The 14,761-nt window shown below is 43.0% G+C and overlaps 1 protein-coding gene across 1 annotated transcript; it reads right to left on the reverse strand.

Moving 5' to 3' along the window:
- Positions 1–940: 940 nt before the first annotated feature.
- On the reverse strand, positions 941–12,981 carry amt (aminomethyltransferase). Its single transcript, XM_088330041.1, has 9 exons — positions 12,712–12,981; positions 8,260–8,427; positions 8,101–8,181; positions 6,292–6,423; positions 4,718–4,796; positions 4,492–4,637; positions 2,492–2,672; positions 1,281–1,436; positions 941–1,200 (listed from the first exon to the last, which is right to left on the reverse strand). Exons 1-9 carry the CDS (start codon positions 12,958–12,960, stop codon positions 1,025–1,027), a joined length of 1,368 nt encoding a protein of 455 aa, XP_088186167.1. The 5' UTR covers positions 12,961–12,981; the 3' UTR covers positions 941–1,024.
- Between the last annotated feature and the right edge of the window lie 1,780 nt (positions 12,982–14,761).

Raw genomic sequence — 14,761 nt, forward strand, 5'->3', positions numbered from 1 at the left:
TTACGGCCCAAACAAGGAAAAAAAACCTGAATCATTAATGCAACCAAGAGACCCATGATCCTGTTGGATGACCTGCAGGCATACAGTGCTAAGGTGGGACAATCTGTGAATGAAACAATTTGTCGACCTCTGCCTACATCTGTTCTTCATAGAGGAGTGACAAGAAGAAGGCAGTTTCTGAAAGAGTACCACAAAAAGGCCTGTATGTCATTTCCAAGAAGCCACATGGGAAACATATAAAATGTGGAGCTAAGAGCTTTGGTCAGACGAGACCAAAATTTAACGTTTTGGGCTGAAAGCAAAGCGTTACCTTTGGCATAAGAGCAACACTGCACATCTGACTAAAAACACCATCCCAACTGTCCAACATGGTGGTGGCAGCATCATGCCGCTTATCTTCAGCAGGGACTGGGAAGATCGTTAAGAGTTGATGGGAAGATGAGGGAGTCCTATACGGGGTAATTTTAGCAGAATATATGTTGGGAGTCTGCAACAGAGCTGAGAATAGGGTGCAGGTTTATCTTCCAACAGGACAACGACCCTAAACATGAATGGAATCGTCGAAAACTAATAATATAAAGGTGTTATAATGGCCAGGCCAAAGTCCAGACGTTATTATTATAAAGCATTTGTGGAAAGATCATGTACACAAAGGATCACCATGAAACCATAGGGAAATCAAGCAGTTTTGTAAGGAAGGATGGGCAAATACTTATTTTTCAAAACTTATCGAGACACACCCAAAAAGATTTGTGGCTGTGATTGCAGCTAAAAGATGCTGTACAAAGTATTATCTCAAAGGGGGCCAATACTATTGCAACGCCAAATTCTTATTTATTTTTTTATTTGTTAGCACAATATGAAATGCTGAATACATTTGGTTTCTTTATCTTTAAGTTTGAATACTGAAAGAGAACATTTAAAGGGAAGACACACAAAATGTTGGAATGCATGTTTTTCATTGGCTAAATGAAAATAATAACAAAAAGCATTGTGTATGAGTTCACAAGTGGCAATGTGGCTCCTATCCCGAATAGTAATTGGTGGGGACGAAGGGCATCTTGCTCACAGTGGCAGGCAGGGCCTTTTTCCGGACCTCCACTTGAACGGCTGTCCCGTTTTTAGCGAAGGCGGCGTCCACGTAACCCATGGCAACATTTTTTTTCAAACACGGGGAGGGGCAGCCGCTGGTCACCTCACCTATGAGCAGAATGGAAGACAAGATTCATCAAATATTACTCTAGAAGTGAGTCAAAGTCATGTCAAACGTGTTCTCTGACCGATAACTTTCCCATCAGGACTGAGGATGGCTGTGTGTTGTCTGACGGGAGGCCCGGTAGAGAGCAGGCCCACTCTCTTCCTGGCCGTCTTGGCCTTGATCTGCGGAACGACGATGTCCGCACCAGGGAAGTCTTTGGCCTGCCGCCGTCGCTTTCCTGCATGTCACACGACATTCTTCTTGTAAACATGAAGGACGATAAACACTCTAAAATAGTACTGTAACTTCCGGACCATATGGGGCTCCCAAAAACCCCAAATTGACCAGACATATTAACTTGCGTTTCATAATCCAGTGCACTTTATATGCCAACCAGAGGGCAATGGTAAGAGCACCGAATCCTAACCACCAGACCGCTAGGGGAAAGGATGGTTGTTCATGATTGCACAACGGGTCTGAACCACTAGACCAGAGGTGTCAAACTCAATTTAACGCGATATTTAGTGAGATATTTTGTGATTAAATAAATGTGACTTGACTTGTAAACTGCAAGGGGAGGCCGCAAAAGCTGGAATTGAACCCTGGACCTCCGCGCTGTAGGGCTGCGCGCTAACCACCCCGCCGCTGTTTAATTATGTTAAACCAGCTCGGTAGCCTAGATGGTAGGGCGCCCGCTCTGAGACTGGGAGGTCGCTGGTTCAAGCCTCGGCGGAGTCATACCTAAGACTTACAACATTGGTACTCATTGCCTCCCTGCTTGGCGCTCAGCATTAAGGGTTGGAATTTGGGGGTTTGGTCACCGAATGACTAAAATGGCTGCGCCCTGTCTGGCTGCCATGTTTGGCTGCGGCTGCATCGGCTTGCTACAGTTTAAGTGTACGGGTCAGGTGTATCGACATTTCGTTTTGTGTGCATGGTTACAAAGAATGACAATAAAAGTAAATTCTCTATTCTCTCTCTATTCTATATTTTGACTATCAAATAATTCAAAATTTCCTGTTAGCTTTCTGTAGTTATCCTGCTTCCAATCACATTTCAGACATTATGTGTTGCTAGGCTGTTTTTGTGGGGTCTCTAACACCCTCTGGCATTTGCCTGTATGAATGAATGAATACTATTTTTGGGGGTGCGCTTTATAATCTGGTGTGCCTTATAGTGTGGAAAATATGATACTTGGGTAGCGTAGAGGAAATCTAACACCAAGATGTAATCAAAACAGAAATACTCATGAAAAAAGTTGAGTAAGCGCTTGACTAATGAAAAAAACATTACCTATGGTCCAAACTAAAGTGGCCTCTACTGGCGTGGTGGTCTCGTCAATGTCGTTGCCGTAGAGACAGAGACCGGCCTCCAGCCGCAGACTGTCCCTGGCGCCCAAACCGGCCAGCTTCACCTCATTGTGTTTCAGAAGCCTCTCAGTCAGCTCCACCACTCTAGACTTAGGAACAGAGATCTGGAAAATATAAATCACAAAGAGAACTCATTATGGATCGCTGTCAAATTAAGCCTACTCTCTTTGGGTCTGCTGTTAGTCTGTAAATAATTAGTTGCTTCTTTTTGTTCATTCTTGGTTGCTGTTGTTTTTGTGTTGTGTTTGAAAGAATATAAGAATAAAATATAATCCATTCCATTAGTTTATGGAGTTCTTTGAAAGAGTGGATGACTGCTCTAAAGGTGATTAAGAATACAAATAAACAGCCAGATATCTATTACTAGTCTCAGAAGTTAAGCACCCAAAAATCAGAACATCAAAAAGAGGAAAAGCTACCGCATAACCTTCAACTAGGAAATTATTTTCCCATGATTTTTGGAGACAATGCAAAGAGCCATAGCTGTTGTATGTGTTTAAGAGATAATTGAACTCAAAACGGAATTCCAAAACAAATAGACAGATTGTAAGCAGTCTCTTACCTATTCGGCAAACCAGTGATTTTTGCAAGGCTTACGTTCGAAAAACTAAAGTGAAGTAGTATCATTTTCTTTTTTTTACTTTTTGTAGACAACGAAATACTGTAAAATAAAAGAACAAAAACGATCCCCAGGCCCAAAAATTTGTTGATCAAAAGTACTAAAGACTGTACTTAACCTAATAAGTATTTTCTTGTAAACCAGAGGTGTCAAATTCATTTTCACCAAGGGTCACATCAGCGTAATTGCTGCCTTTTAAGGGCTTGATGTAATCTAAATGAATGTAATTGAATGGCATTTAAGACACACTTAACTACTCCATCCATCCATCCATCCATTATCTGCACCGCTTATCCTCAGTAGGGTCGCAGGGGTGCTGGAGCCCATCCCAGCTATCTTCAGGCAGTGGGCAGGGGACACCCTGAACTGGTTACCAGCCAGTCGCAGGGCACACAGGGACAGACCATTTCGCTAGCTCAGTCACACCTAGGGACAATTTGGACCAACCAATTAACCTGACATGCATGTTTTTGGAATGTGGGAGGAAACCGGAGTGCCCAGAGGAAACCCACGCAAGCACGGGGAGAACATGCAAACTCCACACAGGAAGGTTTGATCTCATGACCTCAGGACTGTGCCGCACACGCGCTAACCACTGCGCGGCCGTGCTGCCTTAACTACTCCTTCATATAAATAATTTATTGTCTATTCAAGTCACAAACATTACAGTTGCATTGGGAAAATGTTGCTACACAATTGAAATATGTTATGAACTAAATTGATGAAAATGAGAAAATCTTGTTGGACATTTTTGGGAACATTTATGCCTCAATTCTACTCATTGGCATTGATATGGAAAGACTGCCGTGTAGTGGCGCTGAGCTGTCACTTCATGAAGATCAGTCGACGGGGCATTGTGGGAAATGAAGTTTTTGGCCAAAGCACTCCTTTGACTTATTTGTTCTTAGACGCTGAGACAGTTTAAGCTGTCACGGGCCCCATAAAGTTATGCGGCGGGGCCACGGTATAACGTATGATTTGAAGAGTGTGTCATATTCACCCATTCACACGCTCATTCGTACATAAGCCTTGTTGAGCTGAATACAACAAAACTCACAAGCTTACAGCAATGAAGTGGTGCATATCAAAAGGAAAAGTGAAGTAAATTAAAGTAAATTAAAAAAATATATGGAAAATTAAAGTTTCAAATTACAACTTATTTAATATTCATTTGTATCTTGCAATTTATAATAGTAAAATGAGAAAAAAAATATAATAACTAGAATAATACATGGTTTGCAGATAGAATATGAACGAAAGATATTTTTTAAAATACTGTTTCATTCAAAAAGAATGATGCATACCTCCACCCCGTCCTCTCCGGTGTATCCACACCGGGTGACCCTGCAGTCGGGAATACCAAAGACGGTGGCCAGAGCTGAAGTCATGAACGTCAGCTTGCTGAGGTCCTCTTTCAGGCCTTCTTGCAGCACCTGACACATGGAAGGGCCTAGAAGTAAACGAAAGACCCCCTGCAATCAGGAATGACAAGCACAATACTGAGCAACCCGATTTGAATAAAGTCCTTGCCTTGCAGCGCGATCAAAGCCTCATCGAGGAACTCCAGGTCCACGTCTGAGCCCAATGCCTTGAACTCTGCAAGTTTGGCCTATAGGAAATAAACATGCACACAATCAGATAGGTAAGCAATACGACTGTACAGTATTTTCTGGGCTATACGTCGAAATTTTTCACGTAGTTTGGCAGGGTGCAACTTATACAATAATTTTGAACACATTATTATATCATTTCACATGTTATTTTGACACTAAACCAAGTGGGTGGTATGGTTGATAATTTCAACATTGCCAGTGATATATAAAAACAACTGAGAAGAGCTGAAAAACAATGGAACAGAAAGAAAATAATATTCTGCAGAATACAAGCTGCAAATTGTGAAATATGCAGCCGAAAATGAAACTCGAGCAGCAGAAGGAACTTTAAGAGTTAGTGAGAAACTTTTAAGGGACTGTCAAAAAGCATAGGTGATGATGACTGTGACGTAAGCAACGTGGAAGAGAAAGCGATGCGTCTCAACACCTGAGGTGGGGGTATTGTTTAAAAGTGACCTCAATGATGAAGATTTCATTGGATTTAGTGATTTGGAGGAAAACTGATAGTTTGTTAAGTATGCCCTTTATGCTATAGTTAACTGAATAACTAGTATGTTATTGACCTTACATAGAATGTAAGGCATTTACAGTTAATCAGCCTGTTCTCTGTAATATTTTTGTTATTAATTGCCTTTCTGGTCTCAATAACTGTAATGTACCTCTCTTCAGTCTTCCGAAGTCTAGCATCAAGAGCCTGCAGCTGGCACAAGAAGCTGCAGCGAGGCTTGTAACTAAGACGAGAAAGTTTGTTCACATTGCCCCAACTTTGGCTGACCCCCACTGGTTCCCTGTCAGTTTAAGATGTGATTCAAGGATCCTGTCCGCGTTATTCAAAATTATGCATGAACTTACCTCCTTATATATTTCAAATTTAATTTCCTCTTATGTTACGGCTCAGAAGAGCCAAGAAGAAACCTGCAGGTTTGAGAGCGTTCTCCATTCAGGCCCCGGTACTGTACAATGATCTGCCTTCTGAGATTAGAGCTGCAACCTTAGTCGAACTCTTTCTATCTAGGCTCAAAACACAGTTAAATTCTATAGCTTATGAATGACCTATATTTCATGTTGATGGTTTCTATGTATTGTTTGTTCATGCCCTTGCCACACCCATTGCGGCCTGGTCATCCTGGAAAGGGTGATGACCTCGTGTCCAGCCAGATTTCAAGGTTTCTTGATCTCCTCATGCTGAGGTTTTGAGTTTTTCCTTGCACTAATGTTGGTCTTAGATCAGGGGATGGTGTAATAATAGTCTGCAGTCTGTACCTTTTGAGACTCGTTTTAAGGTCTATACAAATAACATGACCTGACTTGACTTTCAAGATGACGTGCGTTTTTGGTGTTGTATTTTATCAAATAAATTTCCCCCAAAAATCCGACTTGTTTTTATCCTTAACTATATATATTTTAACTGGTGCACGTTATAATTCTAAGCGGTGTACAGTCCGGAAAATACTGTAATCTGCAATCTTATGGAATGAGTTTGTCACTCACCTTCATATGAGCAGAGTCTTTGTCTGCACAGCCAGCATTGGAGACCACATAGAGATAGCCTTGATCCGTCTTTGTTACGATGAGATCATCAATGATCCCCCCTTTATCGTTTGTGAAGAGGGACAGCGTACCCTAGAAATAAAAAGTGGACACATGCAGCATCTGACATTTTAAAGGAGACACGTCTAGCTTTTTAGAACTTTTTAGAGCTTTTGGCCATTTTAAAAAGTAAATTCCTCAATTCCATGGTTGAGATAGTGATACAATGAGCATTTACACTACCGTTCAAAAGTTTGGGGTCACCCAGACAATTTTGTGTTTACCATTAAAAGTCACACTTTTGACCACTAGAAGACTCTTTGTTGTCAGGGGCGACCGAACTACACTGCTAAAAAGCACGCGTGTGGGGCCCTTCCTGCAGATCTCACGAGCTGCGGTGCCTGCCAGGGCCCCGTGTAAACGCAACAGCGCTCCTCGTGCCGTCCGGCGGCGCATTGCCTCAGCTGGCACCTAGCAGCTGGCTTAGAACTGGTGCGGATCAGGGAATCAGACTGTTTAATTAAAACAAAGAATCACAAGACAAATGATGAAGAAATGCTATTGCCGCCAATTGCTCTGACTGTCAAAGTGAAAAAATTGAATGAAGCGCAGGTAATGGAAGGAGTAACTCAGACTTCCTTCGGTAGCCGAATGCCTCAATATCTAATGAGTGATGAGCATAAAGGGATGAACAAGGTTTCCACTGTCACTTCAAAGTAAGTTTGCCATCTTGGCAGAATCAGCGGGGAATTATCTCGTGCAGAAAAGGAACACATTTGACCTCACAATACTCGAAAAACTCAATGTATTGCACAGCAGTCAATGTTAATTAAATTAGCATTAATATACGAGCAAGAGTGCGACAATAACATTCTCTAAACAAAACTCAATGAGCTGTACTGACTACAATTCAAAAGCATGTACACTTGCTGTGCCATGCGAGTGATCTTAACCTCTCCCATGACTTGCACACATGACAAGGTGATAAGGAAGAGACCAAGTATTCCTACTACTACCACTGTATTTTCCAGACTATAAAAGTCACTTTGGAGTATATGTCGCACCAGCCAAAAAATGCATAAGTAAGAAGGAAAAGACAACAACAGCAATTTTGAAAATATCAACACAGGCCTATAGCACCCTCTTGCAGTTTAAAATAACGTGAAACTTTTACCCGGTAACAGTGTGTTAAAAAAGTCTCACCAGAGTAAGAGTCCAACTTGCCAAACTATGAAAAAAACTGCGCCTTAAAGTCTGGAAAATACGTTAGTTGCAAACTAACGAAGGGTACACAAAAATGATCACTAATAGCCTAATGTAACGTCAGAGTTTTCCACCTCATAGAAAACATATACCCGATAATTAGTCACCTGCTGCTACACTAAAATATTCATTCAGGCGACACGACTTGTTAGAAAGATTCCAAACATTTATGTATACTGATTTCTGTTGCACTCCTGCATATATGTTAATGCCAATTGAATGAATATTGACTGCTGCGCTAGGTGATTAAGATTGACAGCTTTGGACAACAGTCCGCAAAATGTTCCTTTTCTGTACTAAACATTTCCCTGCTGATTTTTTTTTATGGGGGAAATGGACATGAATGAGTTCATTTTAATGGTTGTTTATTCAGCTTAAAATCTGGTGAAATTTGCACAACAACAAAGCTGAGTTTCTTCCTTAAACCTGCACATGTGGCTTTAAAAAAGGCACATTCTTTAGTCCAGAATTTGTGGTATGGCTGCTCGATTAGATTGTTGATCTCACCTGGTTGTCTTTCAGTTCTGAAATATCAGCTACCACTAGAGACTCCATGAACTTGATCCGGTCTTTGCCATGGACTTTGGTCTAATTGAACAATGTTAAGAGGATGCCATAAATTAGTGCAAAATAAAAAAAGATCATAGCGGCCAGTCGGCGTCTCACCTGCAACATGTGACTGACGTCGAATATGGCACAATGTTCTCTGGTGTGCATGTGAGAGCTGATGTGACTATCTTTGTACTGCACGGGCATACTCCAGCCCGCAAACTCCACCATCTTCCCTCCATGTGCCCGGTGGAAGTCGAATAATGGCGTCTTCTTTAATGCGACCTTGGGGCGACAGTAAAGGGACACAAATTAAAGAGAGCTGCAACGATTAGTCGACGGTGTAGACAAACATCGATAATGGAAACAAGTCGACAAAGAATTCCGTTGTCGAATATTGTTGCCAGACACGTTTTTGCAACAGAGTCCAAGCATTTCTGGGAAGGTGGGTCTGTGTATCCCTTAACCACTTGGGTTGTAGGGGCACCATTTCCTATGGTGTTTCTTGGGCAGGTACAACTTGATGGCGCCCATCCCTCTCCTGGTACGAATATAATCTTTGCTGAAAGTTGCTCATGTGCAATTAGGTCTATGTTTCAAGAAGTAACAAACAAAAATGACGGTGTCCACATCAAGTGGGATGGTTGGGTGGATCCCTTATGCACTAGGGTCGTAGGGGCACTGTTTTCTGTGGTGTGTCGTGGGCATGGACAGCCTGGTGGTGCCCATCCCTCTCCAGGCCAACAAATGTTTCCACCCGTATGCGTACTATAATTTCTTAAGTTTGGGAGCATTTTAGCCTGCATATGGCAAACCAAAAGCCTACTTGCAAAGTTTGTTAGTACTTGGGTGATATACGAACATTTAAAAAGAAGAGTCGGACAGTTATACGTATCAGAGTTTGAATCAAGCCAATACAGTTTGTATGACATGCATTGTACATTATACATGCATATATTTCGCTATAAAATAGTTTGAGCATAGCTAGACTGTACCAGACAAACATACTTGATATTAAATCCATCAAGTCCGAAGAACCAGCTTAGTGGCCTTGCGGGTAGGGCGCCTGCCCCAAGACTGAGAGGCTGCTGGTTCGAGCCAAAGCCGGATCATACCTAAGACTTATAACATTGGTACCCATTGCCTCCCTGCTTGGCATCCAGCATTAGGGGTTGGAATTGGGGGGTTTGGTCACCTAATGACACATCAGTTGGGTTCAAATGGACCCATGAGAATCTCATAGTAAGAATGTGGATACCATTAAACTGAAACTGAACAAACGTCAGTTATCGAAACGTTTAAAATGTGATTTCAAACTGTTGAAAAGTACTTTTGTTATCTACTTTGCAGTTTACCAGTGAATGTACTTCAGATAATGTTAATAATATTCGTTTCATTTACTTTTCTACTGCTGCTTATGAGCCAGTTTTTGGTCTACAGCAGGGGTCGGGAACTTATGGCTGGAGAGCCATATATGGCTCTTTTGATGATTACATATGGCTCAGGGATTAAAAAGAACTCTTTGCTATTGCTTCACAATGGGTTCATTGTCACATGAGCGAAGCATAGACATAGGACATATGAAACAAGGGTTCGGTGAAGTATTTATAGGCCACAATTCTAACTACATTTTACAGTCAAGGTGTCACACCAACAAACACAGTTTTAGTGAGCTGCAAATTGCTGAAGCCATTTAAACAATCTATGTTCATTGTTGAGACACTTTATGATAAAAAGTAACAAAACAAACGTTAACCAAACACAAACGTTTTACCCAGAAGCTGTAGCAAAGAACCTAGAGCAATTTGAATGAGTGAGCAGAAAGAATGGGTGATGCTAAACACAGGGCGCGCACACTCTTTTTTCTTTGCCAAGCGCCGTCTGCACTAAAGGCATCTACGTTGGTATACTCGTTTGCACTATTTTTTGACATTTTTACAAAAGAACTTTGCTTGCACCTTGTTTTGAATCCATTATTTAGGAGAAAAATGATCCTCAACACTCTTAACTGCGGAAGGGAGTTGCATTTTAAGGGGGATATTTATGTTGAAATGGGACACAGGCTCTGGCGTTACTATTTCATAGATGTTATCGAATCATCTAACGTCAAACAGTGAAAAAATGCACGGAAGAATTCGCTTTTGTCTAAAGAGCGAGTTTGGCAGTTTTGTTGATTTCTTTCTTAAAATATATAGAGTGGCTCTCACAAAAAAGCACCCAATATTATTATTTTCCTTGTCTCAAAAAGGTTTCCTACTGCTTGTGTACAGGGATAACATTTTTTTTACTTGATATTAATTATATTATTTATTCACCTGTCATTAAAAATGAACAAAGATTCATCGATGGCTTCATGTATCTACTGACTGAGCACTGTGCTTAATTGGTTTTAGATAGAGCATTTTTTGTTTATTTTTGGACGCATGTTCAATACAAAATGTATTTTTAATTATACCATTTTTTTCTTGTGTTTAACATTCGCCACAAAAATAAATCAAATTCATGCTAATAAAAATATAATAGTAAAAATTATCCAAATGTTCGACTAATTGCTTCAATAGTCAGTTGACTATTAGAATAGTTGTTAGTTGCAGCCTTAGAATTCAATACAGCATGCAGCAACAACACAATCACATTAATAAGTTTGACCTTTGGAACAAGACACGAACGTCAAGCTTATCAGTGTGCAATGCTTTGTGGAACGGTAGTTTGCACTTTTTCCATCTCTTTTGTTTTTTTAAACAAAAGTCCAAGGTCAGCTATTATTTAAGGAACTGAGTTTTGCAGGCTGGAAGGCTACCACACTGAGATAAAATGTGATAAATACCACCAATTAGGATTAATGATTAGCATCAGTATGCTGTTGAAGCTGCTGGACCAACAAATGAATGACCCAGTTCACTTAAGACAGCCTCCTTCTAACATGGAACAATAGAGATGAGACTTGACCTGTTAATGTGATATCAGTTAATTCATGATAATTAAAATAGAATCACATTGAAAGATTGCATACTAAAGGGCACAGATGTTCATTACATCTGCATGAACTCACAATTGCTCTCAGTCATTCCGGAATAATCACTCATCCAATCATCATCATTCATTCGCTGCACCGCTTATCCTCAGTAGGGTCGCGGGGATGCTGGAGCCCATCCCATCAATCATCGGGCAGTGGGCAGGGGACACCCTGAACTGGTTGCCAGCCAATCGCAGGGCCTCATCCAATCAGATGTGTGCAAACGAGACCAATTATTCAAATTCACGAGACACTGATTTTATATGAATTCTCAGGCAAAATTATTATTTCCATGGTTATTCTCCGTTTTATACATTATACATTACGGTCAATAAACTTGGTTTGATTTTTCAGGGAAGAAAAATGTTAAGAAACACATTTGTTTCTTGTCAGGAAATAATTTGTAAAAAGTGGAAAATTCGAATCACGGGTTGGAATGCACAGATTCATGTGACAGATGTGCAAAGATAAACGAATTTTGCTCTTGAAAATAATTAAAGTAAAATTATGAGGGTGATTTTATTTTGTAAGATAAATTTTGGTTGTTGTTGCGCTCTCCAATTGTGCATTTCCAGTTTTTAGAAACAGGATTACATAACTGTATATTTTTTTGATAGCTCAAATTGTGTACGCTGTATACAAATGTTTGAACGGGGGAAAAAATATATTGTTTTTTATTAACCGTTTTTTTTTTTGTTGGACTGATCTTGTCACGGCAGCTGGGTGGTCAGCGCATAGACCCGATGACCCGCAGTGTGGAGGTCCAGCTACCGAAGCCTCACCGTGCGGAGTTTGCATGTTTTTGGCGTGCCTGCGTGAGTTTCCTCCGGGCACTCCGTTTCCTCCCAAATTTAAAAAACATGCTTGAGTTGTTAATTGGCCGGTCCAAATTGTCCCTAGGTGTGAATGAGCATGTGAACAGTTGTATGCCTCTGTGTGCCCTGTAACTGACTGGCAGGGTATCCCCTGCCCACTGCCCGAAGATGGCTGGGATGGGCTCCAGCACCCTCGCGACTCTAGTATGGATAAGTAGCGTAGAAAACGGATGGATGGATGACCTTGTCTTAATCCGGATTGCCTTAGTCACTGGTAGCAGATGACAACGTCATCATAAATTACAACAACAACCAGATGATGAAGGTGCTGTATCTGAGCAGGTTTCTCCTGCTACCGGTAACCACGGAGACCCGCACTGTATTTTTCATGTGGGGGAGCAAAACCCTACTAAAAAAACGGCCTGGAGAGTGATGGGTGTACCCAGGCTGTACTTGCCCAGGACACAGCACAGGAAGTGGTACACTAAACACTGGTTGTGAATTTCACGTTATCCTGTTGTGAGTAGATAGGTACTGCCTTGTGTTTTTACGGTTTTTATCGCTTAACAACGGGGGTTGTAATCATTAATGAGGGGAGGAATTGGCTGAGGTCGACGAGTATGGGATACCACAAATGATATTTTATCGGAATAATCACACAGATTTTACTGCATTTTGAACATGTGAGTCCAAAAGACACATTTATTTTTGTTAACACTTCAGCGTGCGTCGACTCACCTCCGCACTTGACGAAGCGGCTCGTAGTTGCTCTCTGGCCGCTCGTAGCCGAGCTCCCTCGCGAGCCCGCCGCCCGACAACCGAAGCGCCGAACCCGGCCGACAAGCGAGCCCACATGCCGATGAAGTGTGACGCTTGCAGCTTGGAGGTGCAAAAGGCAAGGCAGTTTGGAAAAGTTGCTGAACACTTGATGGACTTGGAACTCGTGTGATGGAGTGTCCGCTTTCCTGTTAGAGACGCGCAGGGCATTGTGGGAGTTGGAGTTCGGAGCAAGGGATGCGCTAGACTAGGCAGATTGATGGATAGGAACGAGCTAGCTAACGAGTTAATTCCTGTCATCAGGTCGAGAAAGTGAAATGTTGGGAGGTTAAGGAGGCGGGAAGCACATTTTCCTAAAGCCCCAGTGTATAATATGTGACCACTAGATGGCACTATATTGTCTAATGCGAAGGAAAACCTGTGCCACAGAGCACAGCTTAGCAGCAAGATGCCGGAGACTTCTAGGTAGATTTGATTGATTGATTGATTATTGCTCCAGCGAAGGTCGGGGGGTCCCGTCCCTGTGCGTTGAGCCGACCAGATGAACCAGGTTTTTCCAATGCTGGCGGTCTTGTGCCAGCTGTTCTGCATCCTCTCCAGCAACTCCGTGTTGTTGGAGGTCGCCCGCAATGACGTCGAGCCATCGAGTGCGGGGTTTCCCTCGTGGTCGTCTCCAGCCTGCTGCCTTTGGGTCAAACTGGAGAATGGCTCGTGTCGGATGGTCTGGTGGTAGACGAAGGACATGGCCAAACCAGCGGGTGCGGCGTTGTGCGACCAAGGAAGATGCTCGGGGCTGGCACGTGCGGGCTCTAAGCTCTTTATTGGAGACTCGTTGGGGCCACCTGATGTTCTCGATGGTTCTGAGAGCCCTGCTATCAAAACCGTCGATTCTTGTGGCCAGGGTGTCGTTCAGGGGCCATGTTTCTGAGCCATAAAGCAGGATAGAGAGTACGGCGAGGTTGTAAATGCGGAGCTTCGTCTTGCGTGCGATGGTCTGGTGCCGCCAGAGTGGTTTCCAGAGAGACTGCAGAGCAGATGCTGCCAGGGCTCTTCTGCGGAGAATCTCTGGTTTTAGGTCCCCATTGTGTGTCACCATGGACCCCAGATACACAAAGCTCTTGACAGGCTCTACGATGTCGCTACCAATTTGGATGGGAGGTGGATCTGGTCCATCACCAACATACATGAACTTGGTTTTCGTCCAACTCACTTGGAGGCCAAGCCGCGCTGCCTCTTCGCTGTAAATGCCCAGAGCGTCTTTCAGCTGGCTGTAGGAAGTGCTGAGCATGATGGTGTCGTCAGCATACTCCAGGTCAGTCAGGTGGTAGTTGCCGAAAGACACTCCGGGGATGCGCTCACTAACCCTGAACATCAGATGGTCGATGATGCAATTAAAAAGGTCGGGAGCAGCCACGCAGCCTTGACGAACGCCGCTGGAGATAGTAAACCAGTCGGAGTCAATGCCGTTGATACGGACACAGCTCTCTGCGTTGCTGTAGAGTAGCTTGAACAGGGCTATGATCTTGGGTGGTGCTCCGAGAGCTTGGAGGATGTTCCACAGTGAAGAGTGGCAGACGGTGTCAAAGGCGGCCTTCAGATCAATGAATCCGATATATAGATGGCGATCTTTACGGAATTCACGGGTCTTCTCTGTCAACAAACGGACGGCAGAGATGTGGTCCGTTGTGGAGCGGTTGGGCATAAAGCCAGCCTGCTGGGGACGGCGGCAGCTTCTGATTGCTGGAAGGGCACGGCTGAGCAAGATCCTGGTAAAGACCTTGCCCGGGATGGAGAGTAAGGTTATACCTCTGTGATTTCCACAGACAAGCCTGTCACCCTTGCATTTCCAGAAGGGCATGATGACTCCTCTGGTCCAGTCGGTGGGCAGCTGCTCCGATTCCCACACCTGGTTGAATAGGCAGGTTAGCCACTCCACCATGCCATCACCGCCGGCCTTGAGCATCTCGCCGGTAATGGCACAGATGCCGGGGGCTTTCTTTGTGTTCAGCTT

The sequence above is a fragment of the Urocampus carinirostris genome, chromosome 3 (assembly GCF_059441175.1).
Source record: "Urocampus carinirostris isolate Australia breed hairy pipefish chromosome 3, RoL_Ucar_1.0, whole genome shotgun sequence".
In the NCBI taxonomy this organism is placed as follows: Eukaryota; Metazoa; Chordata; class Actinopteri; order Syngnathiformes; family Syngnathidae; genus Urocampus; species Urocampus carinirostris.

Coding starts and splice junctions, on each gene's coding strand:
- amt (XM_088330041.1), bottom strand. CDS start 12,960: ATGCCCTGCGCGTCTCTAACAGGAAAGCGGACACTCCATCACACGAGT. Junction 4,797..6,291: donor AAGACTCTGCTCATATGAAG/GTGAGTGACAAA, acceptor TATTTCCTATAG/GCCAAACTTGCAGAGTTCAA. Junction 1,437..2,491: donor CACTTTAGTTTGGACCATAG/GTAATGTTTTTT, acceptor TGTGACATGCAG/GAAAGCGACGGCGGCAGGCC.